At 45.7% G+C, this 18,333-nt stretch overlaps 3 protein-coding genes across 3 annotated transcripts in view; all 3 read right to left on the reverse strand.

Moving 5' to 3' along the window:
* Positions 1–1,373: 1,373 nt before the first annotated feature.
* On the reverse strand, positions 1,374–4,034 carry LOC122619566 (probable cytochrome P450 12a4, mitochondrial). Its single transcript, XM_043796582.1, has 4 exons — positions 3,918–4,034; positions 2,749–3,239; positions 2,241–2,688; positions 1,374–2,181 (listed from the first exon to the last, which is right to left on the reverse strand). The coding sequence occupies exons 1-4, from the start codon at positions 3,987–3,989 to the stop codon at positions 1,582–1,584; spliced, it is 1,611 nt and encodes a 536-aa protein (XP_043652517.1). The 5' UTR covers positions 3,990–4,034; the 3' UTR covers positions 1,374–1,581.
* A 470-nt stretch (positions 4,035–4,504) lies between these two features.
* Positions 4,505–6,524, reverse strand: LOC122620343 (probable cytochrome P450 12a5, mitochondrial). The gene is made up of 4 exons (XM_043797762.1): positions 6,426–6,524; positions 5,802–6,292; positions 5,303–5,750; positions 4,505–5,240 (listed from the first exon to the last, which is right to left on the reverse strand). Exons 1-4 carry the CDS (start codon positions 6,495–6,497, stop codon positions 4,641–4,643), a joined length of 1,611 nt encoding a protein of 536 aa, XP_043653697.1. The 5' UTR covers positions 6,498–6,524; the 3' UTR covers positions 4,505–4,640.
* A 1,373-nt stretch (positions 6,525–7,897) lies between these two features.
* LOC122620692 overlaps positions 7,898–18,333 on the reverse strand; it is a 34,691-nt gene continuing 24,255 nt past the window's right edge. Inside the window, exons 3-8 of the mRNA XM_043798287.1 lie at positions 12,473–15,740; positions 9,961–10,638; positions 9,732–9,877; positions 9,532–9,669; positions 8,695–9,461; positions 7,898–8,629 (exon numbers count right to left, since the gene is read on the reverse strand). Coding sequence (XP_043654222.1) covers positions 8,218–8,629; positions 8,695–9,461; positions 9,532–9,669; positions 9,732–9,877; positions 9,961–10,638; positions 12,473–15,683 — 5,352 coding nt within the window. The 5' untranslated portion in view covers positions 15,684–15,740 and the 3' untranslated portion in view covers positions 7,898–8,217. The remainder of the gene's footprint in view (positions 8,630–8,694; positions 9,462–9,531; positions 9,670–9,731; positions 9,878–9,960; positions 10,639–12,472; positions 15,741–18,333) is intronic.

Below are 18,333 nucleotides of genomic sequence, written 5' to 3' on the forward strand. Positions count from 1 at the left end.
TATCCTCCTTTCATGGAGTTGTAACCACTTCCGTCCCGCCCGCATTTGTGGTTTAATTTTTCCAGCCCAGAACTATGCAGTGCTTTGTGTGCCCTGCTGTTTTGTTTTCGTTCGTTCGTCCGTTCTGTGGGCCGGGGAAAAAATTCACATTTCTTTCTGACGTCGGCTTTTTGTGTGTTTGGGAGGGTTGGCTGGGCCTCTGTGGTTGGAGCCTGCATCAAATTAAATTTTATTGCGCTCGCACGCACCGCAAACATCGGCCTGGGAACAGATACGAACACGGGAAACAATCACACATGTGGCTTAGGACTTAAGCCTGGCTCCGCTTTTCCTTCGTTTTCACTTTCCTGTTGCTCGGCTTTTATGGCCTCACCTACGTGCACCCACATATCAAGGCTCCCCCATGTGTACTTCTCAGGCCTGTCCCCGCGTATCGATTGTGCATTAAAGTATAAACATAAAAATTCAGTTTGCCAACATGAGTTGCGTACAATAAAATATGTATAACTAGCCAAGTGGGCGGACAAGATGGGATTCTTTGGGACGGGAGCTGCGGATGGTATTTGCTTTTACTGGCAAATGGTGTTTTTATTTCACAAAGATTACCAAGAGAATACTTAAGCATGCCAACCATAAATAAACTACTTAAATAACAAATAAGTCTTCAAACCGTACATGTAAATTCAAGAAGAACCTCTCCATATCCATAACTTAGGACTGCATTTTATAAACAGTCAGTCCAAACAAATTCTTAGTGAAATTCAAGATTTATTAACCCTAAGTACATGAAAGAATTTGAATAAAACAGAAAATCAAAAGTTCAACAACTCTTCAAGTCATCTATATAAGAACTATTCTCTATTCATACATACATGTACTATATAATCCAAAAGAGGAATAAAACCAAGTGAACCAATTTGTTAAAGTTTCAATATCCAATTTGGACCAACCGATATGAACAAAATTAGAAAAAATACGAACAAGCTATCATTAAAGACGAATATATATGTGTATATCTTGATGTATACCTTAAAATATAAAAAGAAACAAAGGAATTTCCATTGAATATTTACTCTCTACAAGCATTTTGCCCTCTAAGCTAGATAACTATTTTATTGTTGAAAACGAAAACACCCAAATCCTATTGTACGCAATGCAGTTATGGTTACTGCACCTGCCCTCTTTCTTACCGGAATCCATGAGCTGTTTAACTGTAAAACTGTTGTAAAATGTTTACCAAAAGTGTACCATAAGCTGTACTAAGGTCTAGTATCCGTATACATATACATCTACAAAGATACATCAATATATATATTTGAATGTGTATTAAACTGGAAATGAAATAGCTTTAAATGTATAGACAAACAAGTGTGTTTCATTTACTAATGGATCGGGAAACTTGCCACTTTTGAACCACAATATTTATTTACATACACTTGCATTAACATTATAATTTAAGACACTTAAAGTGACTTTGGCCTTTCGTTTTGATTATCATAAGATGCCTTGTTGCCTTAAAACTATTATGGGCTGGCTCAAGGGTATCACAACAATTATAAAAATAAATCGTTTTTATATAGCTTAGTTTGGTATATCGGTGAATTTAAACTTGAGCGGAATGTTTGGCAAATTAATCAATGCAGATCGGAACGCATTCTCCGTGGGATAATTGAACTCCACGTTGAAGTTGCGAATCAGACGAGCGGTACCCAATTCCAGCTCCATTTCTACGATGCGTTTGCCCACGCACATCCGAGGTCCAAATCCGAAAGGCAGGAATACGAATGGATTCTTGCTCTTCAGGTCGTTTGCCGGGCACTTTGATTCCGAGTCCTTGGGACTTCGCAGCCAGCGTTCCGGCAGGAACTCGGATGCTTGTGGAAAGTACTCATCCCTGGTCAGGGCATTCAGAGGAACGATGGACACGTAAGTTCCAGCTGGCACTTGGTATCCACTGAGAACAGCGTCCCTAGAAAGAACGCGAGCGTTTCCTACAATCAGGGGATGGACTCGCTGGGATTCCTTTATGCAGGCACGCAGATAGGGAACGTTCTTCATCGATGCTTCAGTGAACTCGGAATCCTTGTTGGGCAGCACCTTCATCACCTCCTCCCTGAGCTTGGCCTGCTTCTCGGGGTTCTTGGCGAGGCACAGCATCAGCGCTGTAAAGGTGCTCGAAGTCTGAATGCAAGTTGTTGAATTACAAAACGGCTTTAAAGATCACACTACCAATAACTCACCGTATCAACTCCAGCCATTAGCATGTCCATGGCCATAACAGTGGCCACTTTTCTGTCAACTTTCAGCAGTTTCTCGAGCACACTTTGTTCATTCTCCGGACGTACCACGCCCTCAGCGACCTCCTTATCCAGCCGTTCTATAGCCTCATCCACATAGGCCAAAGTTACTTCCTGAATACCATCCAAAGCTGCCATCAATCGCTTCAATTTGGGAGTCTTAAAATAGCGCCAGGGCGACGGCTTCATTTCTAGATCGGCGGATACTATAAAGAACTCATCCAGGTAGTGGAAGAGCTTGAGGGCCTCGTTTTCTTTATTTGAGTTCTTGAGCAGCCCCAATTGCTTATCCAGGGCCACCACGGATACGGATTCTAAGGTCCAGCGGTTGATGGTGTCTATGAAGTCGTCGGGAGCCTCTAGAGTAACAGGATCCCTCAGTTCGATTATACTGTCGAGGAAATTTTTAACAATATATGTATATTTCGCTGTTTTTGTGAGTCTATCCTACCGCCGAACAAACTCCTGGTTGACTTGCGACATCTTCTTGTAGTACAAACGCACATTTTTTGGCTGCATAAGGACGGGATTTACGACGGTTCTGAAGTCTCCCCAGGGTTTTCCCTGTGTGGGAATGATGCCCATGACGCCCTGGTAGAAGTCCTTCCTGTACTCCTCGCGATGGTAGAGCAAGGTATAGTTGCCTGGACGATTGGGCCACACCCCCTCGTTGCGGAATACCACCTCGAAGTCCTGCGGATTGTGGGTGCTTAGGAATGGGGGGTTACCCATAATACCTGGCATAAAGAATATGTCGCCGTAGTCCTGTCTCATGGCCTCAAACATCTCCATCAGCTCCATGTTCTTGTATTTCCCACCAGGCATGGACATTTTCATCGACAATGCCCACATATTGGCTCGAGGGATCTGATCGAATGGCTTAGCCTGTAGCCATTCCGAATCCTCTCTAGCTTCTGCAGTCGCCACATTAGTTTGCCAGCGCTGGAAATAGGTTTTATTGATATACGAGGGTCGTTTGATAAGTCCGTGACTTTTTGTATTTGCCGCGCACCTGCTCTAAATACAACACTGCTCCTGTCAGCAGTTATCGATTAACAGCTGACTGTAAAATTTTGAGAAAGCTGCGTTTTTTGGTTTGCGTTTTATAGGCATTGAAAGCAGACGATCTCGTGAATTTTTTGTTCCATCAGGACAATGCACGGGTGCACACGTGTGTAGTCAGCATGGCAAAATTTCATAAATTGGGCTACGAACTGCTACCCCATCCAGCATATTCTCCAGATTTAGCCCCCTGTGACTATTTTTTGTTTCCAAACATGAAGAAATGGCTCGGCGGTAAGAGATTCGGGTCAAATGAAGAGGTCATCACAGAAACAAACGACTATTTTGAGGGCCTTGAGAAAACCTATTATTTGGAAGGAATAAAAAAATTGGAAAAACGCTGGACTAAATGTATAGAGCTAAAAGGAGATTATGATGAGAAATAAAACGCTTCTTTGACGAAAAAAATATATTTTATTCAAAAAGTCACGGACTTATCAAACGACCCTCGTAAATAAGTAGTATTATTTTGGAGTTAAACTTGAAGACGAAAGCAGCTCTTGATAAACGGGCTAATAGTTCCCAGATAAGTTGTTTATATTAAATACATGTACTCACCTTTTGAGTGGCTAGCGAGAGAGTCGCTTTTTGCGACTGAATTAATGATAGAGCACTGCGCACTTTTAGCATTTTCGCGATGCTTAGAACTTTTCCCGCTCACCGCCTAAACGAAACTGTGTACCGAGCGTTCGTTCTAATGGCTTTAAATTCTAAAGCCGCGAGAGCTTTGCTGCTTAATTGGCCGATAACAGCACACAAACATTGCGATAGCACCCACCAGAGAACTGGCGTACAAACAGGTTCCGGAGAGCCCCCATAGTAGAACTATTCAATTAATTAAAATCTGAGCAGAGTGTATTAATTTATTAATATTCAAAAATATAAAAGAACAAGGAATAGAATACGGAAATGTTAACTGTTTCATTAATTTGTTTACAGTTCTGTTAACCAACAAACCCATAACAAACACAAATATCAAGGCGGTTTCCCCTCTCATATCGGTCAGTGTCAATGCCAGCAAATTATTGTCACCATGACTATTAATAATTCCATGCTGGGTAACGTATAGCCTAAGCTATATTCAATAAGAGTTATTGATCTATTTAATTTTGAATTCTTTGCATTGTGTTTTTTTAAACATTTATTTTATTTTGTAGTATTCTCAAACAAAAGAACTTAATTACTTTTCAATACATAAAATATATAGAAAAAGCACTCTGTTATCAATACTTGTACTATCACAACCGAAAATATTTGAGTCGTGCCCCAATATAAAACTTATTAGTTGGGCAAATCTGTAAACTTAAACTTGAGTGGTATATTGGGCAGGTTGATCAGAGCGGAGCGGAAAGCATTCTTTGTGGAATGGTTAAATTCCACGTTAAAGTTGCGAATCAGACGAGCGGTACCCAATTCCAGCTCCATGTCCACGATGCGTTTGCCCACGCACATCCGGGGTCCAAATCCGAAGGGCAGGAATACGAATGGATTTTTGGTCTTCAGGTCGTTTGCCGGGCAATTTCCGGCTGAGTCGCTGACGTTTCGCATCCATCTTTCCGGCAGGAACTCCGTAGGTTTTGGGAAGTACTCCTCGTTGTAGAGGCAATTTATGGGAATCATGGACACAAAGGTACCAGCTGGTACGCGATAGCCGCTGATTACAGAATCCCTAGTCAGGCCGCGGGCATTTCCAACTGTAAGAGGGTAGACCCGCTGGGATTCCTTAATACAGGCACGCAGATAGGGAACGTTCTTCATCGATGCTTCAGTGAACTCGGAATCCTTGTTGGGCAGCACCTTCATCACCTCCTCCCTGAGCTTGGCCTGCTTCTCGGGGTTCTTGGCGAGGCACAGCAAAAGCCCCGTGAAGGTGCTCGAAGTCTGGAAGGCAGCAAATATATTTTTTGACTTTATAAACTCATTAGATTGGTTTGTTTACTCACGGTATCCACTCCCGCCATGAGCATATCCATGGCCATAACGGTGGCCACTTTCTTGTCAACTTTCAGTAGTTTCTCGAGGACACTCTGTTCATTTTCCGGACGAATTACACCGTCTTTGGCCTCCTTCTCCAAACGTTCGATCGCCTCGTCCACATAGGATAGAGTAATTTCCTGAAGACTATCCATAGTTTTAAGCATTTTCTTTAGCTGTGGTGTTTTGAAATATCTCCAGAGAGAGGGCTTCATCTCCAGATCGGCCGAGTACAAGAAGAAGTCATCTAGGTGTTTGAAGAGCTTGGTTGCTTCACTGTTCTTCCCCGATTCCTTAAGCAGGCCAAGCTGTTTATCCAGGGCCACCACAGATACGGATTCTAGAGTCCATCGGTTAATGGTTTCCAAGAAATTTCCAGGAACCTCCTGAGTGGTGGCATCTCTTATTTCTTTAATACTAATATGTATATTTAGATACACGAAATTGCCAAATGTTTTAAATTCTTACCGTTCCACAAACTCCTGGTTAACCTGCGCCATCTTTTTAAAGTACAACCTCACATTTTTGGGCTGCATTAAAACGGGATTCACAATGGACCGAAAGTCTCCCCAGGACTTTCCCTGCGAGGGGATGATTCCCTGAACTCCCTCGAAAAACTCTTTTCTGTAAACCGTTCGATGATAGCGCAGTATATCACTGCCCGGTCTGGTTGGCCACACACCTTCATTGCGGAAAACTACCTCAAAGTCCTTTGGACTATGGGTCATTACAAAGGCATTACTTCCCATCATTCCGGACAAATAGAATATGTTTCCGTACTCCTGACGCATGGCGTCAAACATTTCCGTCAGCTCCATGTTCTTGTATTTCCCACCGGGCAGTGCGGTTTTCGCGAAGAGGGACAACATATTTGCTTTCGGAATCTCTTCGAACGGTTTGGCCTGGAGCCATTCCGGATCGTTTCTGATCTCAGCTGTTGCCACATTTGTCTGCCATCGCTGAAACATGATGCAATAATAAAATTGGTATTTTTATGTAAACACACATATTATATATTGTATATGTATATATTCTCATTTAAAATGTTTCGTCGATTGGCTCTGTTTTTATAGCAAAACAATGTTTGTTTACCTGTTGACTTGCAGAAAAGACGGTGGCTTTCTGCGACTGAAGAATATTTAGCGCGATACGCCCTTTCAACATTTTGCACGCTGGCTCTTTCACGGTCAAAGTGAAACTACTCGCACCAGGCGTTTGTTATAAACTTTATATTTTTGTGGGCCGGGCGAGCTTTACTGCTAAATTTGAGGAAAACAACAACCTCAAAGATACTTTGGGAGAGAGAGCAGCAAACAGGTTCGCGTGTATTTGAGAATTGCTAACGAAAACATATGGCAAACATTCGGTCATTAAAAGATACACACATATTTTTCTATGCCTGAGCACCGACTAAAATATACCACTTCTTTTAAAGTTTTTTCATCAATGTTTAGAAACTAATTTTTTTAACATTACATGGTGGTGAAAAATGAAAAAAGGTTGATAATTACAAAATAAATATAAACTATATGTAAAAATATCGACACTTGTGGTATGACCATCTATAATGCACATAAAGCACACAATCTAATATACCCAATGTTATTCTAATCACGAATAGGTATTACCGCTGATAGGATTGGTGGTCAAATTTATTGGCATAGGTTCCAAAATATAGTTTAGCTGAAGAGAGTGAGTTTTGGGGCGAATATTTTATCTAATCAGCTGTGGTGCTGAGGCAAATTCAGCTGACAACAGTTTTCAATTGCAAAATTTAAGTTTACAAAAATTGAACCTTCGAACGCTTATTGGGTTCCCCACCTTTTCCGCGGAATATGATTCAGTTTCTTGTGAATAATAAAAGTTCTGGGATTTTGCTTTCCATTTATTTATTTAGACTGTATTTTATTTATGTTTACCATATATGTAAGTATTTGTTCAAACACCAAAAAGTTTAGTTTTGCTAATCAAATTGTTGGCATACTCATAGTAGTCAGTTGCCATCTCATAAAGTATACAAATTTTCGTCCTCGAAAAGTGATATATAAATATTCGTTTAGATTAATGACCTAACAATAGATTACTAATAAATTATAGTTGCACAAATGGTTTGCGTTTGCATACAATAAGCATATTTTTACGAGGGTCGTTTGATAAGTCCGTGACTTTTTGAATAAAATATATTTTTTTCGTCAAAGAAGCGTTTTATTTCTCAACATAATCTCCTTTTAGCTCTATACATTTAGTCCAGCGTTTTTCCAATTTTTTTATTCCTTCCAAATAATAGGTTTTCTCAAGGCCCTCAAAATAGTCGTTTGTTTCTGTGATGACTCTTCATTTGACCCGAATCTCTTACCGCCGAGCCATTTCTTCATGTTTGGAAACAAAAAATAGTCACAGGGGCTAAATCTGGAGAATATGCTGGATGGGTAGCAGTTCGTAGCCCAATTTATGAAATTTTGCCATGCTGACTACACACGTGTGCACCCGTGCATTGTCCTGATGGAACAAAAAATTCACGAGATCGTCTGCTTTCAATGCCTATAAAACGCAAACCAAAAAACGCAGCTTTCTCAAAATTTTACAGTCAGCTGTTAATCGATAACTGCTGACAGGAGCAGTGTTGTATTTAGAGCAGGTGCGCGGCAAATACAAAAAGTCACGGACTTATCAAACGACCCTCGTACATGACAATTTCCGCGCGAAACAATTTGGCACGCTGGGCAAAGATAAAGATATATATACGTATAGTATGTTTTTATGGAGCGATACAGAAGATATTATTCGTTGACTCTAAGGACTAAGTGTCTATGACAATTTCGTATAGTATTTAATAGATAATTCCTTTAGCATTGAGCAGGTTTAACTAGCAGACTAAGTGGAACTAATCCTGGCTGGCAGATCCATTCATCTGCTGGTAGTTGCACACGATCTTTGCCGCATCGTTCATCATCTTGGCCGTGGAACGGACGAGGAACATCAAATGACACTCGTCGTAAACGGTCAGCTCGACTCGGGTTCGCACCAGTCCGTGGAGAACGGTGGCCCTCTCCAAATCCAACCAGCGCTGGAGGGCTAGCTCCCGTTCCTTAACGGAGCCGGTGAGCGCCACATCGGAAGGACCCCACAGTACGAATTCCAGCACTGCCTTTGCCTTGGACAGAGACTCGGCTCGCTCCTGTTGCAGTATGTCCGCCAGGATGGGCGTGATCTTTGTGGCGGGCAGCATGTCGGTCAAGGCCGAGTGGGCGCATTTGCATAGCGTACCCATGGGCTCGTCGTCGTCATTGTTGTTTCTAGGTTGGCAAAAGGATTATCAGTAAGATTTATAAGCTATGGAGAATGGTTGAATTCAACTCACCCCTGCAGCACACAGAGTCGTGCCTGGGCGTCCTTGTTGTCTATGTCCTTTGACAGCACCACATTGGACAGACTGAGCGGCGTCTCCTCGATCGCCTTGGCCTGCAGGTTTTTCATTCCGTTGACCAGCTGCAGCATGATGAATGCCACCTCCCGCGTCATCACATCATCGAATGCAGGCATGGCATTTACATTGGCCGACCCATCTTCTGCGCTCATCGAGGTGGCCGACGATTCTTCGTTCAGGGTACTTAGGTTCTGCACCGAGACTACATTCCTTAGGTTCCCAGCGATTGAGCCATTTCCATCCTTTAGGCCACTGAGATTCGGAATGGAGCCGCGGAAATTGAAGTTGCTTTTGTCCAGTACCTGCGACTTTCCCTTGAGTATTGATCCGATCGATTGGAGGGTCTCCAGCTGCAATCTGGGCAACACCGATATGGTGGCCTGTAGCAGGGTCACCTCCGTCGAGGGCATTAGCGGCAGTTGATAGCTGGGCACCAGGTCACAGAATTCGGTCACCGGGTTGAGCACGTCGCTCACTCCGCCCGACAGCTGGCTGAGTTCTCCAGCCACGCCGCCCAGTTGATTGCAGTCGGCCGACAGTGCCAAGGTCACCGGCGAAGAGCTCCACAGAGCGGCATGAAAGGCCTTCTTGCCCACCACAAAGGCTTGGGTTCCCTCCAAAATGGTAAAGTCCTCGTAGCGCAAGTTGATGGCATTGGCCAGAGGACGCAAGGCTGCTGGCACCACTGGAGTTTGCTGAAGCTGAGGAGAAATATAATCCGTATTGAATGTTAGTTTAGTTGTCAAAAATTATAGGTAAGTATGTCCTCACCTGATCTAGCACCTGGGCGAGGGCCTCGTGATTTGCCACCACCACGGCGGTGTAGTTATCCTCAATAGTCTTGTGCACCACACTGCGTCCCTTGCGCATGCGCAAACGATTCGTGGCCTTGCTGCGGTTCTTGTTAGCCTGCAATAAACGTTTTGAATAAGTTTATACTTTGTTGAAAGTCAGTTCTAGGTTGAATTCACCTGTGGCATGCCCCAGACGCTGTCGTTGATGTCCGTGGCCACATCGCCGCCCGCCTCGCTGCCGTAATAGCTGTACGGAGCATAGATATCGAACTCGCCCACCTCGCTGCCCGCATAAGAGGCTGAGATGATGCGTGGAATGTTGGCTAAAAGTAGAGATAAGGGGTAAGTTACTTGATTCCATCATGCCTTCAGTAACAGTGTCTCTAGCAGGGATCTTTTAACCTACCCAAGCTGTTGTTCAATCCGTAGTTTCGCACCGGTCCATACTCGCTGCGCGAATAACTGGCAATGGAGGCCGTGTCCGAGTAGATGTTATTACGTCTCGTGGCCTGGGTCAATCTCTGACCAGCCACGGACAGATCGATGTTACTGCGCGTGGGTGGCGGAGGAGGAGTCGAAGTGGAGGGCGTGGGTGTGGTATTTCCATTCGTGGTTGGCGGCGGCGGAGAGCCCATCTTTACGAACTCGTACATGTTCTCGTAGTCGCGCTTGTCCTTCAGATAGCTATCGATGGTGCTGTTGATCTTGCGGACTGAATCCTTGAGACTACTTCGTTGGGCAGCATCCGCTGCATCCATGGATCGTTGCTCGAAGATCTCCAGTTTGCTGGAGATGGACATCTTCGGCTCGCTTTTCTTTTGGGGTACGCGCTCAAATGTGCTGGTCCTGCTGTTGGCAGTCGATGCGGACTTTCCTGCCTCCTGACCAGTGCTGCTGCTGTTGGCATTGGTCTTCCCCATCGTCTTGCCCTGATCCGTGGCTACATTGTCACCGTTTGACGAGCAAATGGAGATAGTGTCGGTGAGGACTCCGCGCTTGCGCACCAGTTCCAGCTGGGCCTCCCTTTCCCGCATGCTGGCCGTGCGCTCCGGCTTTCTGGGCGCAATCGATGAGCGGATTTCACCTGTGGAATATAAAAAAACAAAATCACATAAGTAAAGGGTTCTTTTAGATGCATCATCAACATTGACTCAGACGAATTCGTAAATAACATTAAAGGGGATTAAGTGAAACAGACTAAAAGTTTCGCTTAATCAATAAAAAGGAAAATGGGAAGTTTTAATACTTCAAAAGGGAAAGTGCGCAAATTTAATTGCCATTTTAATTAAAATATAGATTTTAATTACATATACTCGTATCTGTCTGCGCTTTTGATTTCATTTAGAAACATTAGGCAATTGCTTTACGCCAGAGTATATCATTTAAATTATTAGTTATTATCGATTATTCTTCAAACTTCTTACTGACTGACCTAATTTAATTATTTGTACATAAAAAAGCATCAAACGAATGCAACGTATTCATTAACTAATAAATATATGTATTTTGTAAGTATATAGAGGTGTCACAGTGCTAATTTATTCAAACGATTTCCCAGGCTGTTCTCAAATTTGCCCGGCCTTCATGGGGCGATGCCAAATGTTTGCTGGCACATGAAAATTTGCGGAAAATCCGGCTCCACCCTCCTATTTCTTCACCGGGGCAAAGTAGTTAGACAACCTGTGAGTACTAATTGCGATTTTGACCCAAATTCGTGCCAAATTACAATTCGCATGGTGCTGCTGGTCAACTTGAATGAGGTTGCTCTCGGATCTGGGTCTTTCTGGCTCTTCCCCGTCCTCGATATCTGACAAATGGCTCTAGGTTGGGGTCTGGAACATAGCTTTTCTTTACGACCAGGTTTCAGGTGCCAGGTGCCAGGTGCAGCGGCAGTGGCAGGTGTAACAAGTTCTCGCCGCATTCGCGTTGACCGCAAAGTGTCAGGCCAAAAGAAATGGGTCTCTGGTCCGCCAGGTTGCCAGTCTGCCAGTTTCACCATTTGGTTCTTTCCTACGGCCAACTATCCACCATCAACATGTGGTTACCTCATTGGCTCGGCCTGGCTTATTTTCGTTTCGATTTTTTTCTGCCTTACTGGACCGCTCATCTGGCAAACTATTTTGCTCTCTGGCTTGGCCACTTAACCCAGTTCGAGCCGGCTCATCACACTCGTTTGGATGCGGCGGATATGGTCATAAGTGGCGTACCTGTATCCGTACTACGCAGAGTGTATTTGTTTGTTCACCCGTTATATTGATTAAAATGCGTAACTTGTTCTGCGTTTGGGTTTCGGGTTCTACTTTCAGAGGAGCTGCTGGCACAGCTTTTACCATTTACGGCAATTTTATTCGTGTTCTTGTTTTTCGACTCTCGCGTTTCGTGTTTGTGGCTGCAATTGAAGTCAACAAGTTGGCTAAAAGAAGTGGGTGAAGTGGCCGAGACCCTTCAGACCCACATATACATACGATACGATACGATACCATCGCATACATGAGCTGGCTGTTTTGAAGGTCGGCCAATTTCTGGGCGCTGTCAGTGAACGTGATTTGCTTACGCTTTCTTTTGGAATGCGATCACAATGGTCGGGAGAAATGGATGCGGGAAAAGGGGACACAAATGTCGCCCACAACTCATGGAATCGGGTCAATGGGAACGAGATTGAAATTGACTTCATGAGTCGCGGAATTTCGCTTACTCATTATGCAGGAATCTCAGTGGCCTAATACCAAAAAAAGTGTGTTTATAAAATGCTTGTTTGGTCCACAATTGGCCTTTTATGGAAGACTGGCCAAATAGTTTTGGCTTCTTTATTTAACGTTATTTAGAACTCCAATTGAACTGAATTCAAAGAATGTACTTCAGTTGATATTTGGATGAAAGAGATTTTAAACTGATTTTAATACTACATTTCTACTTACCCAAATTGGCGTAGACGTTGTCGGCCTTCAGCTTCACGGATCCGGTGCCGGATGCCAGTGGCAGGACACTGGAGTCCACGCTGCTGGCGCTGAGCGTGGCGGTCAGCTCGGTTTTCTGCTTCCGCCGGAGCTCGGCGCTCTTGGGCGGCGGGGGGCGAGCCGGTTTGTTGGCCTCATGGGCGCGTTGGCCCTCACTGGCGCTCGATCGAAGGGGCGGAGCAGGTGGCTTTGCCGTGACCACGGCCACTGTTTGTGCCGAAACGGAATCACTGGTCTTCGTGATATCCTTCACTACCTCCACGGCCGTGGGGTTTATGTCAATGGGATGGATAATCACGAGACGGGGTTTCCCAGAGGCATTGCCGTCCTCTGTTCCGGTGCATATTTCCGTATACACGCTGGTCTCCCTCTTGGCCAGAGATTCAACGGACTTGCCTCCATTGCTGCCCATGCGCAGGAACTTCTTGATGGAGAACTTGGACTTTTGCTTCTGTGGCGGTGAAGCGGAAGGGGACTTCTTATCCAAGCCAGCCGCGGCCAGACACTCCTCCGACATGGAGAGATGACGTTGATTCCGGGGCGTTGGCTCTGGCGTCAGGGGTTGCTTCAGGCTCAAAACCGAGCTGGCCGATTGCAGCTGCATCTGCTTGGCCGCATTGGCGCGCTGCATCACGAAGGTGTTGAGACTTCGGAACTTGGGATTGATCACGGCCCGCTCGCGTTTGTCCTTCTCCCGAATGACGGGAGCTGCTGCCGCCGCCGGAAGAGCTGGCTTCCTGGTGTAAAGGCTGCTGTTGTTGGCAGCTGAAGCACCTGCAACAGTTGCTGCTCCTGCGGTTCCTGCGAGAGCACTGGTTGCTACCGTTTGGCTCTCGGTAGATGATGATGATGATGACGTCTCACTTTGGCCAGGTGACGTGGCCTTTTCCGCTGGCTTTGCTGCCGCCTTCGTCGCCTGCTCGAACTCAACTACCAGACTGTAATCTCGCTCCGGCGTGGGCGGAGCGCTAAGCTTTGGCTCTGGCGGTGGATTCGGGGCTTTGCCCTTTTTCAGCTTGGCTTCGTCAGCGGCTAGATTCTCTTTGGCCAACTGGAGACACTCGCTGGACTTGGAAATGGCCGACTGCAGCTGGCTGATGAACTGCTGCTCGGCGCAGCTGGGTTGTCGTTTGCCCAGGAAGCTTTTCAGCTGGCTGCCATTGCTGGTACCATTGCTGCTGGGATGGCTATTGACAAGTGGTTTTACCGGGAGCTCTGGTTTTTTGAGACCATGCAGGAACGACGGCCTGGCATCGATCTTCATGGGTGGTGGCGGCGACTTTGGCAGGGCGGGAAGCTGCTGCTCCGCCTCCTTTTCAGGCGTCTGTTTTTGTTTCTGCTCCAGACTGTTGTCCGGATCGGCACTGCCATCGGGTTCGCCATGTAGCTCCCTGCTCTTAACAGCTGGCTTGGGCACCGCTTGATCTCCAATCTGAATATCCTCGTAATCTGAGTTATTGGTACTGGCGCTCAGCTTCTTCTCCGCCAGAAGTTGCCGCTTCTCCCCACTGACCGCCGTGCCCTTGGCCAATCCCAAGTTCTTGTACTCGCTACCCAAGCTGATGCCGATTCCCGAATCCGATTCACTGCGGATCATGTTGTAGGCGTTCTCCTCATCCGAACTGCCATCGAAACTGCTGCCCGTGGAGTCCAGGGCGTCATCCGAACTGCACTTGGTGACGATCAGACCATCGGACGTAATCTTGCTGGTCATAAAGTTGCCCTCGTGAAGATTGTAGCTAGCCGCTCGGGTTTTTGAGCTGAGCAGCATATCGGTGATGTACTGCGAGCTGGAGTAGTGCGAATTGCCGGAGCTCTCTGTCTGGGCGGCAGTGGCCACGCCCACCTGCTCCGAGTACTTGCCATCGGGAAGATTCTCGTAGCTCAACTGGGTCTCCACGACATCATAGTAGGCGGACACGCCATTTTCCGTATCCGAACAATTGCTGTCTGTATCCGAGTATTTGTGGCACACGTTCACCTTGGGCTTGGTCTGGTCTCTGGTGATGGGCGCATTCCGTGCGATGGGCTTCTTAAGGTCGAGAAATGGCTTCGGGGAGTCACTCAGCGCACTTAGCTCGAATTTGATCTTGCCGCTGTTGTTGCTGGCGGAAGTGGAGATGTTGCTGCTGCTTCCGCCTGAAGATGCGTCCGATGCACTTGTCTCGCTTAGCTTCTGCTTCTGCTCCAATGTCTCTGAGATCTCGTCCAGCAGTGACTTCTCCATCGCCCGTTCTATGGGCGGACTATCTTTGCCATCTCGCGATGGAGTTACTGATGCGGCCCCTGTTGTCCCTGTTGCACTGGCCGTTGTGCTTTTGGCCATGGTTAGCGTGGGCGTTAGGGTGGTGGTCACCTTTTTGGTAACACTGGTATTTGCAGTAGTTGTACTACTGCTCTTGATGGCTGTGGCTGTGGCTGTGGTTATGGTCGCTGGTTTGGCTTTTGCCGGTGTTGCTCCAGCCGATGATGATGCAACTGATGTTGCGGGTGCGCTTTTGCTTTCCGCGGGCGCAGTTTTCGCCGGAGCTGGTGCGGATTTGCCCATGGGCTGGCCAAAGGGCATCACATTGATCGTTAGAGTCTGCTTTTTGCCCTCCTTGTCCACCTGAGGGGCTCCCAGTTTTAGAGCCGCAAAGGATTTCTTGATATTCTCCTCGGCGTCGCCCAGCAGATTGCCATTGTTCATGTTGAAGTCGGTGTTGGCCCTGGTAATCCTCTTCAGCTCTTTGGTCTCCTCGTCATCCGTCTCGGTAATGGCCATGTCGTCGTGCTCATTGCCAAGGTTCATAAAATCGTGATCGTCATCGTCGTCATCGTCCTCCGACCACTCGCCCCCATAGCCGATGATTTCGTGCAGTTGCTTGGGAAAGCACACCTTGCCGCCCTTTGAACTAACGGATTTTCCAGAGCCACTTCCCGAGGTGCTGGAACTCGAGCTGGACCCGGTCAGTCTGACACCGAAAGCCTTCTTGATGATGCTTTTCGCCGGGGTCTTGTGCTTGTTGGGGTAATCCGTTTTAACCTCTTTGTCTGGCTTATGGCCGCCACCCAGTTTGGAGGCGGCTGCTGCAGCGGCTGCCTTGTGCTCGTCCTTGGACTTGAAGCAGTTCGAGCACAAGTCCTTCTTCCAGGCATTCTGGGTGAAGTGCGAACAGATCGAGGACGACATCGCTGAGACTTTTCCTTTTGCTATTGCTCCCGCCGACGAACAACCTTATGCCATATTCTGCAAGGGAAAAATGGGAAAAAATTAAATCAGATAAGTGGTCGTGAGTTATGGTTTGATGATGATGATGAGGTTGTTAGTTCGTAAGCCTAAACTTTCTTTGCAAAATATTGCGCAAGCTCACAATTAACTTTCACTGCCGCCTGCAACGCAATCTCAACTTCTGCCGCATGACTCAATATTGATTGAGTGGAGAAGTTGAGCCCAGCAATTGTGACTGTGCCAAGTGGCCATGTGGTCATCATCCAGCCCCGAAATCATGGCCACAAAATGCCATTTGCCCGGCCAGCTTATCAATCAATCTTCATCTTGATAATGGAATTATTGAAATTTTGCTGACGATGATGTGGCTGCTGCTGTTGACTTCATGGACTGCCAGAATTGGTAGTTCGGAAAATGTGGAAAAAGTATGGGATGGAGGAATAGATGGGCTGACAACCACACAATTTACTGTGATTGTCACATCTCTCTCCCTGAAAAAACCATCGATTGCGGTTGGGTAATCACCGGTTGCAGCTGCATTTTGCTAACTGCATGGCTACTGTTTGTCGTTTATTTTGTTGCCTATTTGCAAATGACTTTCTAAACACAACCGAAACTGAATGTGCAACACTTTACCGGGAGCAGGCAGCATAGGCATTGGCCTAACAAAAAACAAACCTAGGAAATGCCACACAAATTAGACAGACAGACAACTCATTTATGGCTTTGAAATTGGCGTTTTTATTTGGTCAGAGCTTCTAGAAGTGATTCAAAGGCAAACTGGTTTCCGTATAAGGAGTTCATTTAATTCATTAATTTTGATAATTTCCCAAACAAAGACAGCATGTTTCCTGTAGAACATTATAGGTCTAATTTAATGCGTAATTTGTGAGAACTTGAATGGGAACATGTATTCTCTACGCCAATGGAACTACTTATTTTGTACCTTATTGTGTACATATTTCTGACGCTTTCAGGTTTCTCAACTTCTTGTAATTTGAATTCTAGTAGTCATATCATTGGAAGATCAAATAACTTGGTAACAAATTATGCGATTTATCTGGAAGATCTGCTAAGAATGCCTCCAACAATTTTGGGGCGTTTCTACTGAACCACTTTACACTACTCCCAGCGGCAATATCACCTTCCCGCCGCTAGCAATGTAACTATTTTGAGGTCTTTAAGCCATTAACTTCTTCATATGACTGTGAGCATCTGCGCAAGTGTGTCACTTGAACCAAAACACCAAGTTTAGGCGCTCAAATTTGGGAGTGTTGCTGGTGTTTCTGATGTTTGTGGCCATGTTGCTGCTGTCGCGGCGACAACAATGAAGATGACAGCAACAGCAACACCACAGTTTCTGGTTTGTTTTGGGAAACATTTATCAACGCCAGCAGCGCCAAGGAAAGTTGACCCATTGTTAAATGTGGCCGGAGTGCTCGACTTCTGCTGCTGCCACGCTTGATTTCTGCTGCAGATGCAGATGTGGCTGTTGCTGCTGCTGCTGCTGCTGCTGCTACTGCTACTGCTGGATACACCAGATCCCCTAGATCTGCGTTTTTGGGTCAGCATTTTGACTTGACGTTAATATGCATAAATCTCGACTCTGTGCATTGCAGTCGTGGAAACAATTGGCATCAAATGATGATTGGGGGGAGGAAGGGGAAAAGGGCTGTTTGGCAAATTGCATAACTGGGCCAGCTAAATGTTGCTGCCGTATTTTGGTTTTTGGTTGTGCCCGCATTGTTACCCATAAATTTTAGACTCCGCTCGCGGTTTTTGTTACCGTTTGTTTTTATGTCTATTTCTGCCACGGATTTTTTTGTTTTCATGTTAATTGTTTGCATTTTTTCTTTCACTCATTTGCATTCGGTTGCGGAATCGATTGGCCATTTATTTATGGCCACACACTAACTCAGCGAACATAAAAAAACGGGCAAAAGGCGATGAGAGCTGTGCCCATTCTCATGGACAGCAAGTGGATCGCCAGATCGCATATATGTTGGCCAACTATTGAGCGAAAAACATTGAAACAAGCGGGCCTTTGGAAAACTGTCAAAGGCTGCAAAAGAAATGCAGAAAATTCACAACAAATTGTGGGGCCCATTTGACCAAATAAAAGCCGTTTGCCCAAGTTCCAGCAGCCTCCAATCGAAAAGAAGATGGTGTGGCAGCCGCAACTCGAAATGGAATGTTGCAGCAGCAGCGACAACATCTTTAAGCTATTTTTCACGTTTGGCACTTGGCCTGGCAGCAGGAATGCTGTTTCCCCCCGATAAGATTGCTCGCCAGAAAAGAGATATCAAGGCGTGTTGCTGCTGCTGCTGCGGCAAAAGTGTTACACAAATAAATCTACATAACTTTCAGGCCAGCGCTAAACTCCTGACCAAAGATGGCTAATTTATGCCTGGCCAGGACGTCGGCTCGTTAGCCAAGTGTGCTATCTAAGGTGAGTGGTTCAGTTGGACTGATGGATTCCGGTGGGGAAAACTGTTTGTGGGCGTTACTAACTAATCGATGCACCGTCTGATCTGAATTTGCATTTCTGCATTTTTCATTTTTCTGCATATACTGCAATTGGACACACACGAAACTGGCGTTAACGAAACCC

The sequence above is a fragment of the Drosophila teissieri genome, chromosome 3R (assembly GCF_016746235.2).
Source record: "Drosophila teissieri strain GT53w chromosome 3R, Prin_Dtei_1.1, whole genome shotgun sequence".
In the NCBI taxonomy this organism is placed as follows: Eukaryota; Metazoa; Arthropoda; class Insecta; order Diptera; family Drosophilidae; genus Drosophila; species Drosophila teissieri.